We start from the raw sequence: 18,326 nt of genomic DNA, 5'->3' as shown, positions 1-18,326 counted from the left end.
TTTTTTTCAAAAAAAAAAATTATAGCCAAAGTAAGGTTGTGAAGAAAAATTCTACATAAGGTACAACTGGGTCGTTTTCACTTTTTATGAATTTAGAAGTTGAGTAAAGGAACCGAAGTATGAATAGATTATAATCCTATGTCTGGTTTGGAAATTTCAAAGAAACTTATAATGGTGCGGGTATCTGATGTCATTTCTGATGAAGTTAACTAACTTTACTAAGGTATCCATTGATACATCTTCTTTCAAGCTTAACTATCATAATCCTCATATTTATTTTAGCACTAGTTTTCAGCGTACGCGCTTTGCGCATGAACCTAATTTGACAACAAATACTATTTGGAAAAAAAGTCAGACTTAAATCCATATTTCGCCCTTTTTCCATCGCTAAATTGTTAGTAACTTAATTGCTTAAAATGCCTTTTTTTTAATTGTACTTTTTTATTTTTGCAATGTAACAAAACCTTATTGTTTCCTAGTGAATAATACTTACGTGCTTAATGCGTTGGTAAACGAATTCTAGATTAATTTGAATAGTTTATTATATAGGATTTAATGACCAAATTTTAGTTGGTTTTGAAGTCCTAAATAATAGAAGATAATTAAATATTTTAATTTTGAAAGGACTAATAGTAAATAACAATTTTGTCTGTTGTAATGTCTTCTATTGAAGTGCAAATAATTCAATCAACATATAAGCTAATGTTGTTTGCTGTTAATTCAAATCGTCCAGCATATGCATCTCGACCTTCCTGATGATACTTTAAAGCTTAAATCCTCTGAGTGACATGTTATTTAATTTTAGTTGCTAAAAATTAAATTCTTCCTTCCTAATTGAAAATATATTATTTTCATAAAATTCTTAATCCCTTCCCTTATCTGATTTAACAACAGACATATTTTACTGCACCAAAAGGTTATCTTACATGCAAAATTTTTGATAACGGAACAAAGAATTGAACTAATAACAATTTAGAATAATATTTTTGTAAAACCCTTTAAAAATATAGACTTCGAATTTGACAAAATTATAATTTTAGATTTTCCCTAATATTTCAGAGGTTTAAATCAACAAATTTTCTACATGAAATCTTTCCTTATTTGAAAAATATGTGGAAAGCCAGCCCTAATATTAAATATCCTATATAAATCATTTTCTCATTTGAATTATGAATCATGGCTATTTTGTACGATAAATAATATAAGAAAAATATCACGGAGAATAAGTATGAATGTACATATTACTTGTCCGCGACAAAAGCAGATGTTATTAAAAGATAAATGAATTAATGAAAAAATTTCAATAAAAAGAATGTAGGAGAAGTGGAATAGAATACAGGTTTACTACAATTATAAACAATTTTAAAGTATAACTACGCAAACTCAATTTTTTTTTATGAAAAACGATAACTTCAATAGCATGAAATTTAGAAAATCATTTTCTCTAAAAAAAGTTATGTTGAATAATAAAATAATTTCAAACTATCGATTATATGTTGTCCACGTGGCAGATATCAAACACTCTATTAAAGATTAATGACTAAATAGTAATGGAAGGGATCCAATCCCTTCGCCTCAGGCACAAAACAATTGAAAAAGAAATAATGAGAAATACATTCTAATTCTTAAAATAAATACTTTTTATGAACAAAACCTAAACAATAGCCTATTATGTAATGGAGAACTTTCTGTCAACATAGTGAATTTTTTGACCTCATCGTTTCAACATAGCCCCTCTTGCAAAGCCAAACTTTGAAATAAATAAATCAAAAGTTTAAAGAAAATATGCAATAAAAACTTCTTGGAAGTAGCAAGAAATCACCTGACGTGGACATAAAAGTTATCTTCTTTGGCTTAATGCAAATTGTTCTTGAACTCCAGTTGAGGCCCTATGATGTGCGATGACAGTTTCTATTGAAATCAAAAATATAAAATCAAAATTTTAGTTGATTTTAAATCACTAAATATAAGAAAAATAGTTGAATTACAATTTTGTCTAACGTAGTGAACGACATTTTTCTTAGGCTTTGTATTTTTAATAGCTTTCTAACCTCTTTTTGCCTTCGAGCTAGGAAGCAAGTAGATGAAATCAGCAGGACGAAGCAATTGATTTTGTGGTGTCAATCAACCAATCTCTGATAAAATAAGAAAATAATCAGACCATTAATCGTACAAAACAGAAAACTCTAACCTCTTTTTGCCTCCGAGCTAGGAAGCAAGTAGAAGAAATCAGCAGGACGAAGCAATAAAAATTGTGGTGTCATTCAACCAATCTATGATAAAAAAGAAAATAATCAGACCATTAATCATACAAAACAGAAAACTCTAACCTCTTTTTGCCTTCGAGCTAGGAAGGAAGTAGAATAAATCAGCAGGACGAAGTAATAAAGTTTGCGGTGTCAATCAACCAATTTATGATAAAATAAGAAAATAATCAGACCATTAATCATACATCTATCAATCATGTACATGTATAACGTATGTAAACTATAAAATATTGCATAATTGAAAACGAGCACAATCTCAAAAGAAAAGATTATCGAACATGGTTTTGAAAACTATATGCACTTTTCTAACCCTAGTGAAATTTTATTTGACACCAAAATATAAAAATATAGTGTAGTAGAATTTTATTTAACACCAAAATATGAAAATATAATGTGTAGTAACAACTTTACTTTTAAAATTTAATATAAAACAATAAAAAAATATTTATGACCCTTGTTCACCTTAGAAGCAGGGGCGGATCCACCCTTTAGGATGGGGGTGGCATGACACCCCTTCGATTAATAATTTTTTTATATACTTATGTTGTAATTTGCTTAAATTGGGTTAAATATTTGATCCTGCCACCCCCAGTCGTAAATTAGACAAAGGTGCCACAGCTGGTAGACACAAGTTTGAATCTATCTTGAATATTTTCCTACTCCCATTTTTCTTTGCGCTTTTTACTCCATTTGTACCAGTAATTCCCTTTTCGGCCCTCCCAATTTTCTATTTATCTTTTTATTATTTATATTGTCTTTCCTCTTTTCTATTATTTTATCTGTGATCTCTAGCGAGAACACACAAATAGAAACTTCAAAATCCCTTAAATTAAGCATTTCTCTTAATCTCAAATTTGTGAATATTAAAATCAAAAAACTTGGGTCTCAATGGGAATTTTGGATTGAGATCAAAATTCAATTTTTTTTTAATAATTTCTTTTGTTTATTACTCCCTCCATCCATGTTTACTTGTCTATATTTGACTTGAGACACTCTTAATAAGCAATAAATAAAATGATAAATGAATTGAAGTACTTAATAATAAGAGTAAAATAGGTATAAAATGGTAAATTATGTCTTGATTTTTCAAACTATATAACTTATAAGTAAAAGTGGACATATATTTTTAGTATAATGGACAAACAAAAATGGATGGAGGGAGTATATTATAAAAATTTATGCTATTCTATAATTGTTAAATTCAATTTAAATCACTTTACTACTTAAATTGTGATGGAAATTTTGTAAACACTGCTTAGAAAAAACATGAAATTTATGATTTATTTTTGAGAACTTGTAGTTTATCTAATTATACATTTACTTATGGGTTGTATTTACCTATTGAAGAGTTTTTCTATTATTTTGATTGGTGTCATTCCCTTATTGAAGATGTTATTTGACTTGTGCAAATTCATTTTTTAATCCCTTGGTGAAAATGTTGATTTTACTTTTATTGTTAATGGGTGTTAATAAATGTGATTCCTTGTTTAAGATGTTAATTATGTTCATTTCTTGATTTTTGAGATGTAATTTTCATAGTTGCAAATAAAAAAAAGCCTATTAAGTTGACCCGAATAAACTAAAAAGAGATGAACCCGACCCAAATACACGTTCCTAACAAGATGTACATTGAAGAAAATTATGGCACCCGCCACCTTCAAATCCTAGATCCGCCTCTGGTTAGAAGTCATGTCTTCTAAACAAAGTTGGTAACAAATTTTTATGGAAATAGAAGTCCTAAAGTTTATGGTAATTTCCGCGTGAGTGCAATTATTTTAAAAAAAAAAACTTACCTTTTTAGTTGATAATTTTGGAGAAAAAATAAATAAAAAGTCCTAAAGTTTCACGTGAGGTTCAATTTAGTCCTAAAGTTTATAGTAACTTAAATACTTCTATTATTAAAATCTTACGGTAATGAAATCCTAATGTGACTTATTGTACTTTTGCCAAAAATATATTATTTAATTATTTAGTGTAATAAATTAGATAAAAAATAGTATCTCAAAAGAAAAGGTTATTGAACATGGTTTTAAGAAGGTTTTTTTCCCATTACTAAAATTCTTTTATAGTTGTACATATCATGTTCGCCAGGATCAATGTTGGGTGTTTAGTATTTACTATTTCTGTTTTCTTGACCCTACCTAAGTACTGAACTACCACTCCCTTATTACAACCATTGTTTATTGCTTCATTTTCTTTCATGGGTATTTCCACGTGAGGTGTAATTATTTAAAAAAAACTTACCTTTTTAGTTGATAATTTTGGAGGAAAAAAATACAATGTCCTAAAGTTTATGGTAACTTAATTTCCACTTGAGTTTCAATTTAGTCCTAAAGTTTATGGCAACTTAAATACTTCTATTATTAAAATTTTACGGTAATGGAATCCTAATGTGACTAATTGTATTCTTTTGCCAAAAATATATTATTAAATTATTTAGTGTAATAAATTAAATAAAAATAGTGAAATTATTAGTTTGTCTATTGTGGAGGCTTTTAATGAAGGACAAAAAGTTCAATCAATATTTCTAAGGCCCTTCACACTTTTAATATAGTATAGATTATCGTTTTTCTAAATTTGACATTCTTTAAGTTCCTAGATGCAACTGTAGTTAATTCCCTAAAAGATCACGTTTTGATAATTGCTTCATAATATCACTTTTATTTCTTTTAGGACTAGAATATCACTCAACCATCCCCATTTTTATCAAAAAATACTAAACATTAGAAAACCCTCCTTCTCTCTTAGTTGGCATGCCATGTCACATTTCATTTTTTTTTAATAATAAACTTATGGAATAATTTCAAAAACCTCCCTCCAAATTTGTCTTTATAATAATTAGTTCCCTTTACACTAGCTTCCCTTGTTTTGATTATTTTGTAATCAAACTAATTTTAAATACTAAAAATTATTTATGTTGTTAATATACCCTTTTGTAACCTTATTTACAATGTTTAAACTTTTGACGATAATAGTTTCTCATTGATCATTAGATTTTTCCTAATTTACAACTATCTATTTTTATAGGTAATTTTTTTTTTTTGTGCTTGAAAATTTTAGTCTCAAACGCTAAAACATGAAATTGGACAACTGCGATATGAAAATTGATTCAAAAAGCTTGGACTGCATATTGCTTCATTAATTAATTTTAAAGTCTCACGCTGTATATACAATTTCCAACCCTTTTTTGTAGATATAATTATGCTCCTTCTACCAAAAAATTAGTATAAATTTTATTGCAGTTATACAACTATAAAAATTTAAAAAATGGATTATTCCTCTCACCCTCTAAATACTAAAAGCGTGATGTGTTCCATTTAGCCCAAATATTGTTATTAATAACATGATTATAAGAACAAAGAGAAATATACCGTAACACTAGAATTTAGGATTTCTTATAGTGATATTACATTAACACTAAAATTTAGGATTTCTTATTTAGATATAAGATAGTTTTAAATTTTTAGCCTAACTATTAATATAACAATCCTAACAATTTTAGGGGAGGGAAACGTTGTTCACATAATTAAGTTATAAAAGGGTAAATTTGAAATATATGGATTTCTAATTATTTAAACAGGTTTGGTTACAAAAATTGAAATAAGGTACGTTAGTGTAAATATCTCAAACCACAAGAGAACTAAGTGTTATCAAGACAAATTTGGAGAGAGGTCTATGAAATTATTCCATAAATTTATTATTAAAAAATAAAATTTTAATGTGACATGTCATGCCAACTAAAAGAGAAGGAGAGTTTTGTAATGTTTAGTATTTTTTGAGGAAAATGGGGACAGTTCAGTGATATTTTAATCCTAAAAGAAATAAAAGTGATATTAAGAGGCAGTTGTCAAAACATGAGAGACCTTTTAGGGAATTGACTCATGCAATGATTGGTTTATCAATGTAGTTATTTTAAATTCATATATCTGTATTTCAGTATGTTTTTCATGCATGCACACAAACAATAGAAATCGTGTTTATCCTTGAAATGATCATTCTAGTTTGAATCATTTTTTTAGACAAATTCGCTTTTAGTCTATTGTTTTGACTTGAATTTATTTTATGTGTAACAATCTAGTGTGCATATAATTTAATCTTGATAAAATGTTTTTTTATGATTTTCCTTAAACCTTGATAAATCTAAGAAGACCTTTTTGGTACAAAAGCAAAGAAACCATAGACCATGTCACCACCATAATCGCCTCATTGTTTTGTTTGGAAAAGTTCTACGCAGTAACTTTGATTGTCTGAGATATTGTGTGATTGAGAATATTGAAAGAAGAACGCAAAAATTTATCCAAAAGTGAGAAATTATCAATGCTCTCGTTGAGAGTCGAACTCAAGACCTCCCGCTTACTAAACGGGTGCTCTAACCAACTGAGCTACGAGAGCTGCTCTGTGCATTTATTGAATATTAAATATATAGTATAATACAGATTATAAGATTTTACTAAATTCAAAAGATTGTTAGAAAAAAAAACAAAACAAACAAAAAAGAATTATTAGAAATATTCAACAAAGATAAGTGAGAAATCTAAACATGACTCCAGCTATTTTTTTTTTATCTACCATGTATGGGTCATGTCTCATAATGCAAGTTTAAATAATAGAAAAATCCTGAATATTGATTTATTGTATCTTGTATTTGTTTTCTTCACGTGAATAGATACACTGGAATGTACATGATTTTAGAAGTTCTTTTATCATCCTTAATCATAAAAGTACTGTTTATTATCCTTTCAAAATTAAGCTCAAACTAAAGTACAAAACTTATTTCGATCAACTATAATTATTTATTTAGTAAGCGTTTAGACATGAATTTCATGATATTTTTAAAAAAGTTGTATTTGAAGTTAAAGTTGAAAAATAATAATTGAAAATTAAAATTATGTTTGAAAATGTGTTTCATGTGAAAAAAAAATATAGAAATGGGATTTTTTTGGTTACATGTTCTTCCATGGAGTACTAATATGCCATATATGAACACAATGATAAGAGTGTCAAGAAATGGTTTAAAGACCATGTTCATGAAATTTATAAACACAGTTGGGGTGTTAATTAACCCAAAGGACATCACTATGAACGCCTAATGTAATCGTCGGTTTTACAAAATGTCTTAGGAATATCTTCTCTTTATTTCGAGTTGATGATATCTTAACCTCAAATCTATCTTTCTGAAATTAGAGTGAAAATTTGACTATAATGTAAACCAATTAATTTGTTTTTAAAAAAAAAAACAACAATTATATGTCCAAATTAGTTTTAAATAGATGGAATAATTTTTTCGTAAGCGTTTGGATATAATTGAGTAATATTTGATAAAAAAATAGTTTTTGAAGTTGATGTTTTATGAGTAAAAAAATATCTTCGCTTGAATCATTCTAATGTATAATCAAATATTAAGAAAAAAACATTTCTAAACAGGCCCCTACGTCAAGAAAGATACTTTGCGTGATTTATTAATCGAAGACAAAAGACAGTAGGCCTTTGAACATTAATTAAGTGATAAGGGGAAAAAAAAGATAGTATTGAAGTCAAGTTGAAAAAGATTATTTAGAATTAGAGAAAAGGTGTAAATATACCTCTTAACTTTGCGGTTTATAGCAGATATAATCCCTCGTTAAAAAAGTGGTGTATATATATACCCCTGTCATTACACAAATGGTGCATATATATCCCCTGCTGTTACACAAATGGTGCAAATATACCTTTTTCGCTGACAGCATTTAAAAAATATATATTTAGCTTATGTTTAGTAGACTTGTTTTTCTAAAGTCACGTGGTAATTTCTTTTCCAAGTGGGTCAAGTATGGTTCATTTAAAAAAAATAAGTAGACTTATTTCTGTTAAGGCCACGGAGATTTTTTTTTTTAACAGACTCGACCTACCATACAAAAATTAAAAAAACCACATGGCTTTAAAAAAAAATCTACTAAAAAAAGGGAAAAAAACGTATATGTACATAGTAAGAGAATATATTTACAGAACATGACGATACTTTTCAGTTCACAAAATATATCAATAGCTTTCTTACAAAATCTATACAATTCAGGTAAATTAAAAAGAACAAATAAAGCACACTAAATAACGTAAGGAAACTGCTTTCCTTATTTTATCCACTTTTCTCTCCCTATTCAAAATTAAGAGATATTGTTCCCTGATTTTCTCCAACTTTTGCTCCCTTATTTTATCCAATTTTCTCTCTCCATTCAAAATAAAGAGATATTATTCCTTAATTTTCTCCAACTTTTGCTCGAAAAGTCCATTCTAATCTGTAATTCTCTCATTCAAATTTCATACAAAATCAATTTCTCGGAATGAATCAGATTCCATACAAAGTTTGTTATAATTTTTGAAATTGATATAAATCAGATTCCAGACAATGTTCATACACCAGAAAATAAATATGTATAAATTTTTTATGCAGTATGTATAACTATATAAATTCATTATAATTTTTATGTATGAAATATGTATAAAGGTTGTATGTATATTTTGATTATGATAAAGTACATATAAATTGTATAAAATCTTATCAAAGCATGTACAGATTATGAGAAAGTGTGTGTATGTGTGTGTGTGTGTGTGTGTCTATATATATATATATATATATGTATGTATGTATAACAAATTCTCCAATTGATACATACCAGATTCCATACACATTTCATACACGTCAGTTTTCAACATTTTAAGACTAATTTATATCGAATTTATTCGCATTTCATACACACTTACAACATATATCTCAAAATGATATATAGCATATTCCATACACATTTCATACAAATATTAATTTTCAATAGTTTTAAGAAACTACAGTATATATAAGTTATACAAATTTCATATTCATAGTGATCACACACATCTCAAAACAATACAAACTAATTTTTATATACAATTAATACACATGTCAGTAATGAAAATATTTCTATTATTATTGTATAAATACTTTATACACATTTCATACTAATAATTACAACACACATCTCATACACACATTTTAACTTTTTTACATGCTGCATTAAAGATTTTTTTTTTGTTCAATTTTTCATTAAACATATCATCACTCCCAGTATTCCACTGCTTAAATTCATAAGATTTTCTATTCATTATTTCCCACAAACTAAAGCCGAAGCTCAATTAAAGTCCAACAATGTAGGACTGAAAAACAAAACAATGCAGGACTGAAAAACATACAAAAATGACGATGTATAGTAACAATGGTGAAAGATTGGTTTGACGGGAACAGACAATGTTAGCTACAATCTCTGCCCTTAGCTTAGCTAAAAGGATAAAGTGAAGCTCCATCGGGAGTTGAAAATACAGAGAATTGCTATCAGACAAAAAATGTTAAAATTGGCGGAGAATTGTTCGTCGATGAAGCTAAAATCGTATCATACTAGGATAGAAGATGAATTTTAGGTCTGGAAATGGTGTCTATCAACAGCTATAGAAGGAGAGAGAGAGAATGAGAGAGATGTTTTTGAAAAGAAGAAAAAGTTAATGGAAAAGGGTCAAAATTACCCCTGAACTTTGAAAAATAGTTCATTTATACCCTTCGTTATACTTTAGGGCCAATTATACCCTTACAGTTATACTATGGGGTCAATTATACCCTTATAACTAACGGCTGTCACGTGGCATCATCCCAATCCTTCAAAATTATTTTACCCTCAAATAATTTTTAATACATTATACACATCTTTAATTTAAGACTCACTAAATTAAAAAATCTCTCTTAATTTCTTAAAACTTTATGTCTAGCCAAATTAAGACACTTAAATCGGAACTGAGATAGTAAATAATTATGTGCCTCAAAAGAACATTTCACCTTTTCTTTAAGACTTCAACCAAACAACTTTTTTTTTTTTTTTTAAATACTTTAAGAAATTAGTTAAATTTCAACTGAAATAAGAAGCAGTTGAAAATTTATAACTACCATTTTATCCTGGAAGACCTTTATGAGCTTTGATATTTTTGTTGGATGTAGTGAAGTGATAGTTTTAGAGGTCCAAATGCGTTTAACAATGTCTTCTTCAGCTCTTCCTCTTCCTTTCTCACAATCTCCATCATCTTTAGCCTTAACTCATCTCCCAAATTACTCGTCTCTCCTCAACAACACACTCACCAACCAACAACAATGCAATTCCATCGAGTCAAAACCACGTACAATTCGCTATCGTTTAAGTGAATTATGTAGACAAGGCAAACCCCATCTTGCACGCCAACTGTTCGACGAAATTCCTCAACCAACAACTGTACTTTGGAACACGATAATTATTGGTTTTGTATGTAATAACATGCCCCATGATGCTATTTTGTTTTATTCAAGATTGAAACACGTGGGTTTTTCATTGATATGCGATCAGTATACTTATTCTTCTGTCTTGAAAGCTTGCGCCGAGACGAAAAGGATTCTTGTTGGTAAAGCTGTGCATTGTCATATTTTGAGGTCTGGTATTTATCCTAGTATGATTGTGAGTAATTCTTTATTGAATATGTATTCCACTTGTTTCGCCTCAGAAAATGGTTACAACAACAACATACCCAGTGTAATCGCACAAGTGGGGTCTGGGGAGGGTAGAGTATACACAGACCTTACCTCTACCTTGAGAAGCTCGGAAAATGGTTCGGGCTGTGATTTAGTTGAAAGTGTGTTTAGAACGATGAGGAAAAGAAATGTCGTTGCTTGGAATACTATTTTTTCTTGGTATGTGAAAAGGAAGAGGTTTTCGGAAGCAGTTAGGTGTTTTGTTATGATGATGAGTTTAGGGATTAAGCCGACTGTTGTTAGCTTTGTTAATGTTTTTCCTGCTGTATCAGAAATTGGGGATATTAGAGTTGCAGATGTTTTTTATGGGTTGCTTGTGAAATTGGGTAGTGAATATGTAAATGATTTGTTTGTTGTTAGTGCTGCGATTGTTATGTATGCTGAGCTTGGTTGCGTTGATTTGGCGAGGAGAGTATTTGAGAATACTTGTGAAAGAAATACAGAGATATGGAACTCTATGATTAGCGGGTACATTCAGAACAATTTTCCTTTTGAAGCAGTTGATCTCTTTCTTGAAGCTATAGAAGCAGAGGATTCTGTTACTATTGATGATGTGACATTTGTATCTGCTCTTATGGCAACTTCACAGTTGCAGCATTTAGAGTTTGCTCAACAGCTACATGCACGTCTGATAAAGAAATGCATGGATTCACATGTTATTTCGCTAAATGCTATGATTGCCACATATTCTAGGTGTAACCGTGTTGGTGATTCATTTAAAGTTTTTAATGGAATGAAGGAAAGAGATATAGTATCATGGAACACCATGGTGTCTGCTTTGGTACAGAACGAACTTGATGATGAGGCTTTGATGCTTGTATATGAGATGCAAAAGCTTGGGGTTGCAATTGATGATATAACAATTACCATCCTGCTTTCGGCAGCATCAAATCTCAGGGACAGGGAAATTGGTAAACAGACCCATGCTTATCTTCTGAGGCACAATATTCAATTTGAAGGGATGGAGAGTTACCTGATAGACATGTATGCCAAATCTAGTATGATTAGAGAAGCACAAGCAATATTTCAGTCAAACTTCACAAACGATAAGGATCAAGCCACATGGAACGCTATGATTGCTGGAAACACTCAAAATGGATTAATTGAGCAATCCTTTGTTGTCTTCAAGGAGATGATTGAGAAGAATGTGAAACCAAATGCTGTGACCTTAGCATCAATTCTCCCATCATGTAGTCAGTCAGGAAGTACAGCAATAGGCAAGCAGCTACATTGTTTTGCAATTCGCAATTTGTTTGAGAACAATGTTTATGTTGTCTCGGCTTTGGTAGACATGTATTCTAAATCAGGAATCATTGATTATGCTGAAAATGTTTTTCTAAAATCCCCTGAGAAGAACTCTGTGACATACACAAATATGATTTTGGGATACGGCCAGCATGGGATGGGTAAGAAAGCTCTAACGTTATTCTACTCTCTGCGGCAGAATGGTTTAGAACCAGATGCTGTTACCTTTGTAGCAATCTTGTCTGCTTGCAGCTACACCGGATTGGTTGATGAAGGCCTTCAAATATTTGAGCTGATGGGTGAAGAATTCGGGATTCAGCCGTCAGCAGAGCACTATGCTTGTGTGGTTGACATGTTAGGAAGAGTTGGACGGTTGGATGAAGCTCATAATTTTGCTAAACAGTTGGGTGAAGAGGGTAATGTCTTGGGGATATGGGGATCACTCCTTGCAGCCTGCAGAGTGCATAGAAATTTTGAATTGGGGAAAACTGTTTCCAGTAAGCTGCTTGAATTAGAGGGTAGTGACAGAGTTTCTGGTTATCATGTTCTGCTTTCAAATATATATGCAGAGGAGGGGAACTGGCAGTCTGTAGATAACGTCAGAAGAGGAATGCGCAAAATGGGGTTGTCAAAGGAGGTTGGGTGTAGTTGGATTGATACTTCTGGATATCCAAACTGTTTTGTGTCTAGAGATAAGAAGCATCCTCAGTGCTGCATGATATATGATATGTTGGGATATTTAACCATCAATATGAAGGATGTTGGCTATAAGCCTAAACTTGAATTAATGGAAGAGTGGTTTTATGGGCTAGAAGAATAACAAGTTATTAGTTCTCCCACTATGTACCTATGTATTCATGACATTTTTGGACAGGATTTTGCTAGAGTTGACATGATCTTAATTTATCAGTGACCAGCTTAGCCTTTGAGATTCGAGGTAATAAAGTAATGTTTTTGCTTTTTAGTTTATTGTGAACATACTCGAGTAGGAAAATTCAGTTAGTGAAATGTATAGATGTTGCTTTATAAAGACAGATCAGTCAAGAGATTCCATTTACCTTTTTGGTGGAAAACAAGGAGTCCCAGATAGCAAAGAAAGGGGCCTATCCAAGATAAACGTCTATCAAGCTATCTGATTGACTGAAGCACATTTGAATAAGGTGACAAAGTTCTTTCCTTTGCATTAATTATGCTTGTTCTATGGTTCTGTTTTTTTTTTTTTTTTGAACTGGTTGTTTTACGGTTCTGTTTTAAACTATTGTATTGAGGATATCTTTTGATACAGAATTCCCTCAATAGTGGATGAAAGGATCAAAGAGAGTTGTAATAACACTTGCTTAGGTTGGTTCAAATAACTATAAGTATTGTCTGCTAATGTTGGTTCAGAAAACGATAAGTATTGTCTGCTAATGTTGGCTCAGGTAATTATAGTATGTGAATAGCAATGGAGTTTGCATAAATGTAGTTTTTCATTTGTGAAAATGGTTCTGAAGCTAGAATACACTCTATAGATAAGATAATCTCTGAAAAATTCTTCATTTGATTGTCGGCTTAAATTATTGGACATTGGCAAGCAAAAGCTTCTACATAATCTAGTTCTAGTAATTAGTAAGGGATTTTGTTGGCTAAATATGCTTATAGACTTGTGTCAACCAATTAATTTTTGAGTCCATAATATCTTTACTTGCCTTATTAGGCTCCACATGGTTGCTTGCAAGCTGCTTGTGGCAACTCAAAGCAGGGGCGGACCCACGTACATCCTACCGAGTGCTCGAGCACCCATTAACCCCGACGTAAATTATATATATCTGTATAGAAACTGAGTGAAAATGATACATATTAAACCAACAGCACCCATTGAATAAAATGCCCAGTGGGTGCTTCGGTTGGGAGGTTGGCTTGAAGGCCGTAATTTTGGGGAGTGTGAGGGTTCGATTCTCAAGTCACACAATTGTTTTATAACTCACAAAAAATCTTTAGCTGACATTTCCTTTTTTCCCAATATAGAGTCTTCCCTATTCTTCCTTTTTAGAACTTTCTTTGTTTACTTATACACTTAGTTTTTAATTTCCTTTTACATGTATGTAATTTCTTGTGACAAAGAGAAAGATTTCATATTTTTCTTGAGAAATTTTGACAATTTGGCTAAGAAATCCTTCAGGTTAATCATTTTTCCCAAAAAGTGAAAAATGTTTTTTTTTTTTTTAAATGATAGTAATATTTGTCGTACCTTTCTCATTAACTTTTTAAATAATCAAGATTAACTGGTTGTGCACTTGTAATATGTGATATGTACTAACTTTATACTACAAGAAGTGAGCACCCACGAGTTGGAAATCCTGGATCCGCCACTGACTCAAAGTTAGTTACTCCCTTCGTCCCGATTTAAGTATCTTAATTTGACTAGGCACGGAGTTTAAGAAATAAAGAGATACTTTTGAATCTTGTGGTTCTAAATTAAAGATGTGTATAATGTACTAAAATGTCGTTTGAATCTTGTGGTTATAAACTTGTCATGTAGGATGTTTGAATTGTCAACTTACTAAATATAGAAAGAGGCACTCTTTTTGGGACATACCAAAAAGTAAAGTAAGACACTTAAATTGGGACGGAGGGAGTGTAATTTTTCAGTTAGCAGAAGGGATAAATGGCTTAAGGGCATCACCTTGTGAAGTTTTAGGGTAACTATTTTTATTAATAATGGGAAAAGCTTTTTTGTATACCAAAAGGTAGACACATAATGTGATTCCTACAAACGACACCCAATCTTCTATACTAACTGGAATTTCATGGATGCACCAAAAAGAAACTAAGCATGAAAGGCTATTCCTCAAGTGCACATAGTTATTCCGTATCCCTTCAAAAGCTCTACATGAGTGCTAATGGCGCAACGTCTTACACTCTTCGACTTCTCCTAGATATCCAACTAGAGAGTGCCTCTTATATTCCTGGCAATGCTTCTGTTGAAGTCTTCTCTTTCTGCAAAAGATAGTTCTAGAGCTCAGTTCTACAGCAATGTGATTAACTAAAGGAACTGCATAAGTTTGTTCTGCAGACGTTGATCTTATTTGGTCATTGACGAGTTGAGCAAGGTTTTCTTACTGACTTCATTTATGCTGCATCTCTGATTAGATTTGTTGTCTAGGGTGCTCTTGAATTCGTAGGATTACAGTATAGAACTCCAACTTGCAGATTGATCAACTATTCTTTTGATGAGCTTTGCAGGTTAGTATTGTTGTTGATACATTCGGAAATGTGTTCTAAGGGTGTTCTGTGCTTAAGCCTTTCACTATACGATGATTTGTTGCGGTTTCAGTGTACCGTATCGAGTCTTATCTTGCACATAAGAAGGTGGTTGGTCCATCTTGCTACTACACTTTAGTGGTGTTGTGCGAGTGTTGGTTTATGGATGATATGTTTGATATTGCCAAGTATAGTGACACTGACGATTCATTACCAGGAAAAAATTCATTTTCTTATTAGATGTTCAGAAATGAACGAAATGACAAGATCACCCTCTCACTTGGCACTAAATGACTGAAGAAGAGCCGAGATTAAAATGATAGCTATAATTCAGAGTAAATTTATTGTGAGGCTGTTTGTCGAGAAATTCAGTTATTTTATGATGAAAACTTTGAAGAAGAAATTATAGATAAAAGAATGGGAAAATACATAATTTGCCGCAGTTGTCCCACAAGATCACACGCCTAAACTTTGCGAGGGATCCTTACGCCCTAGACTTGTTCAGAGTGGAACTTATACCCCCTCGCTACGAGAATCCCAGATTTATGTTGGATGTCATTATGCGTGCGCTTGATTCGTGTATCGCACCACTTAATCTGTCTCTCTCTTATTTTCCTTTCTTCTTCTTCCTTCTTCTTCTGTTCCTTATTTCTCCACCACAAATTTTACCATAAGAAAACTTTGCCATGGCTATATGAATAGAATATAATATTTTCGACCAAGACATTTCTTTTTGAGGAAAAAAGACACTTGAGGCTGGCTAGCAGTAGGCGATGGGATTGGAGGTAGTGAGGGTGGAGGAGGTGGACGAGGACGAGAGAGGTGGAGATAGTGAAAGCAATGGTGGAGGTTCAAGTATGTTTGGTGAGAAGAAAGAAAACAAAAGGCTAGTAGTAGGTGGTGGGGCGGAGGAGGAGGAGGGCGGAGGTGGAGGTGGTGGCATCAATGGTGGAGGTTCAAGCTGGTTCGGTGAAAAGAAAGAAAGAGAAAGAAAAAAGAAAAAGAAAGAAAACAGCTAGTAGGTGTTAGGAATGGAAGTGGTGGGGCCGAAGGAAGAGGAGGAGGACGGGGAGGTGGAGGTACTGGCAACAATGATGAAGGTTCTGATGGATTTGGTGAAGACAAAGAACAAAAAATAAAAGGGCAGCCCGGTGCACAAAGCTTCCCGCGTTAGCAAGGTTCGGGGAAGGGCCGCAACCCAAGGGGTATGATGTAGACAACCTACCCTAATGCAAGCATTAGTGGTTGGCTCGAACCCGTGAAGGTCACGCGGAGACAACTTTACTGTTGCTCCAAGGCACTTTCTTAGGGGAAAATTGAAATCTTGGCACTTTCTTATTCACAGCAAATTGAAATATTACCTAGAGGCGATGTCTTCTCAAGAGCTGAGAGCAGAGATTGTAGAAGTTGTTCCTATAAAGGACACACTGTCAACGATATATTTGCTCTGTACCTGCTGACGGGGGAGTAACTGTTGGTATTACTGGGACAGAGAAGATGCCACACAAACCTTTTCTCAATATTCTATTATGTCATTAATGATTTGTTGCATAGCATTTTGAGTCCTACTATTGGATCATTTACCTCCTGTTTGCTATGGTATCCAATTAGGTTTATTCATATTCTTCAAGGCTATGAATATTCTTTTTCTGATCAAGTATTACATATTTAGGTTGCAAAAGAATATCACATGTGGTTTTGGAAGATGGCAATTTCATTTCTTGTAGCGGGCTGTTGCTCAATCTGTGACAACGTGGCTCACCAGGTTAGTCTTTTCGTGTTGGTAGGATATTTACTTTGATAATTTAATGTTTTATTCTTGTTTCTTCAATTTTTTTTTGGTGGGGGGGGGGGGGGGGGGGGTGTTGGTGGGATGAGAAAGAGGATACTGTAAGCTAACGTGAGCTTATTTCTGTCTGTTACTGCTGGGTGATACAGTAATAATTTTCATTTTCACGCTTTGTATCTCAGTTTTGGTAATTGAATCGGAGCTCGGTGAGGATGAATCCTACGGCTGCAGCAGAGGCTCGCTATCGCTGGTGAAGAGCAATATTTGGAGGCTGTTTTGGAGGAGAAAGCTGGTTCATAACGTTTTTGGTAGAAGCAAATCTGCCGATGTATTTTTGCGGAGGAACAAGAAAATATCTGCTGGTGTATTTGTAGAAGCAACAGCCTTCTGATTCTTCTTAAGTTGCTCGAGTACCACCTGCCCAGTCTAATCTGTCACCTTTTATCTTCACCCTTGCAATCTTTTTCTTGTTGTCCAATACAACAACCTTTATTAACAAGAAACCTCCAGATATCCCAGAAGTTCACCTTTCAGAGTAATCAAAGCCTATCCTTGAGATTGCTTTTGCTCTAAGGATAGCGTGTTGTGAGAAATTGCATCTGGCAGAGATCTGAAGAAGTTCCTCGCGGTCACTGCTGATCTATGTGTCCTCTCAGTTGTAGGCAACCGCTGCAACTTCTTGACACCGTCCAACATATGTCAGTGCAATTCTTTCTGTTTTCCTGTGTTCCATTTGTATTTGCTATCTGTTCTTAACGGATACGCTTTTTCATGGTCTTCCACCCAGTGAACCCAGATTTGTGCTCAAAGTCATACAGTTCCTGCTTTTTTATAAGTGTGAAGATAAAGTGGATCCATTAGCCAAGAAAGCAGTGCAGGAAATAAAGAAACAATATGCTGACTGTCAGTATAATGTAGAGCAATAATGCCCTCATAAGCCAAGCTCTATTTTTGCCATTTCATTCGATGGAACTTCTCAGTCTATTACATTTCTTACGTTTTTGTCTTCCTCCTTCCTAATTTTAGTACACTTTGTTCTGCTGGTGATGTGCAATATCTGCTAAAATATTGCTAACACTTCTAAATTTTAAGCAATAAGTTCCAAATTCCAATCACATACTATTTGTTTTTTCAATGTGTTTGTCATTTGTGGCAACGGAACAAATATTGGCCACTCACAGTAATAGCTATACAAATTAACGTTAGCAGTACAATTTAAGAACATTCT

At 32.5% G+C, this 18,326-nt stretch overlaps 1 protein-coding gene and 1 non-coding gene across 7 annotated transcripts; one reads left to right on the top strand and one right to left on the bottom strand.

The window, feature by feature from the left end:
- Window positions 1–6,585: 6,585 nt before the first annotated feature.
- Window positions 6,586–6,659, bottom strand: TRNAT-AGU (transfer RNA threonine (anticodon AGU)). The gene has a single exon. It is a non-coding gene; the product is annotated as a tRNA-Thr (tRNA).
- A 3,499-nt stretch (window positions 6,660–10,158) lies between these two features.
- LOC132627126 (pentatricopeptide repeat-containing protein At3g22150, chloroplastic) lies at window positions 10,159–18,224 on the top strand. Of its 6 annotated transcripts, none has more exons than XM_060342273.1 (5): window positions 10,159–13,003; window positions 13,098–13,226; window positions 16,982–17,074; window positions 17,281–17,796; window positions 17,886–18,224. In XM_060342273.1, exon 1 carries the CDS (start codon window positions 10,232–10,234, stop codon window positions 12,884–12,886), a length of 2,655 nt encoding a protein of 884 aa, XP_060198256.1. In that variant the 5' UTR covers window positions 10,159–10,231; the 3' UTR covers window positions 12,887–13,003; window positions 13,098–13,226; window positions 16,982–17,074; window positions 17,281–17,796; window positions 17,886–18,224. The 6 variants fall into 6 exon arrangements, with proteins under 6 accessions (XP_060198256.1, XP_060198259.1, XP_060198258.1 ...); XM_060342276.1 differs by adding an exon at window positions 15,212–15,291 and having other exon boundaries at window positions 17,281–18,224; XM_060342275.1 differs by adding an exon at window positions 15,199–15,291 and having other exon boundaries at window positions 17,281–18,224.
- The last annotated feature ends 102 nt before the right edge of the window (window positions 18,225–18,326 follow it).

This window comes from Lycium barbarum, chromosome 2, assembly GCF_019175385.1.
Source record: "Lycium barbarum isolate Lr01 chromosome 2, ASM1917538v2, whole genome shotgun sequence".
In the NCBI taxonomy this organism is placed as follows: Eukaryota; Viridiplantae; Streptophyta; class Magnoliopsida; order Solanales; family Solanaceae; genus Lycium; species Lycium barbarum.
Note: the sequence above shows the minus strand (reverse complement) of the source record. Positions and strands in the feature narration are given on the sequence as shown.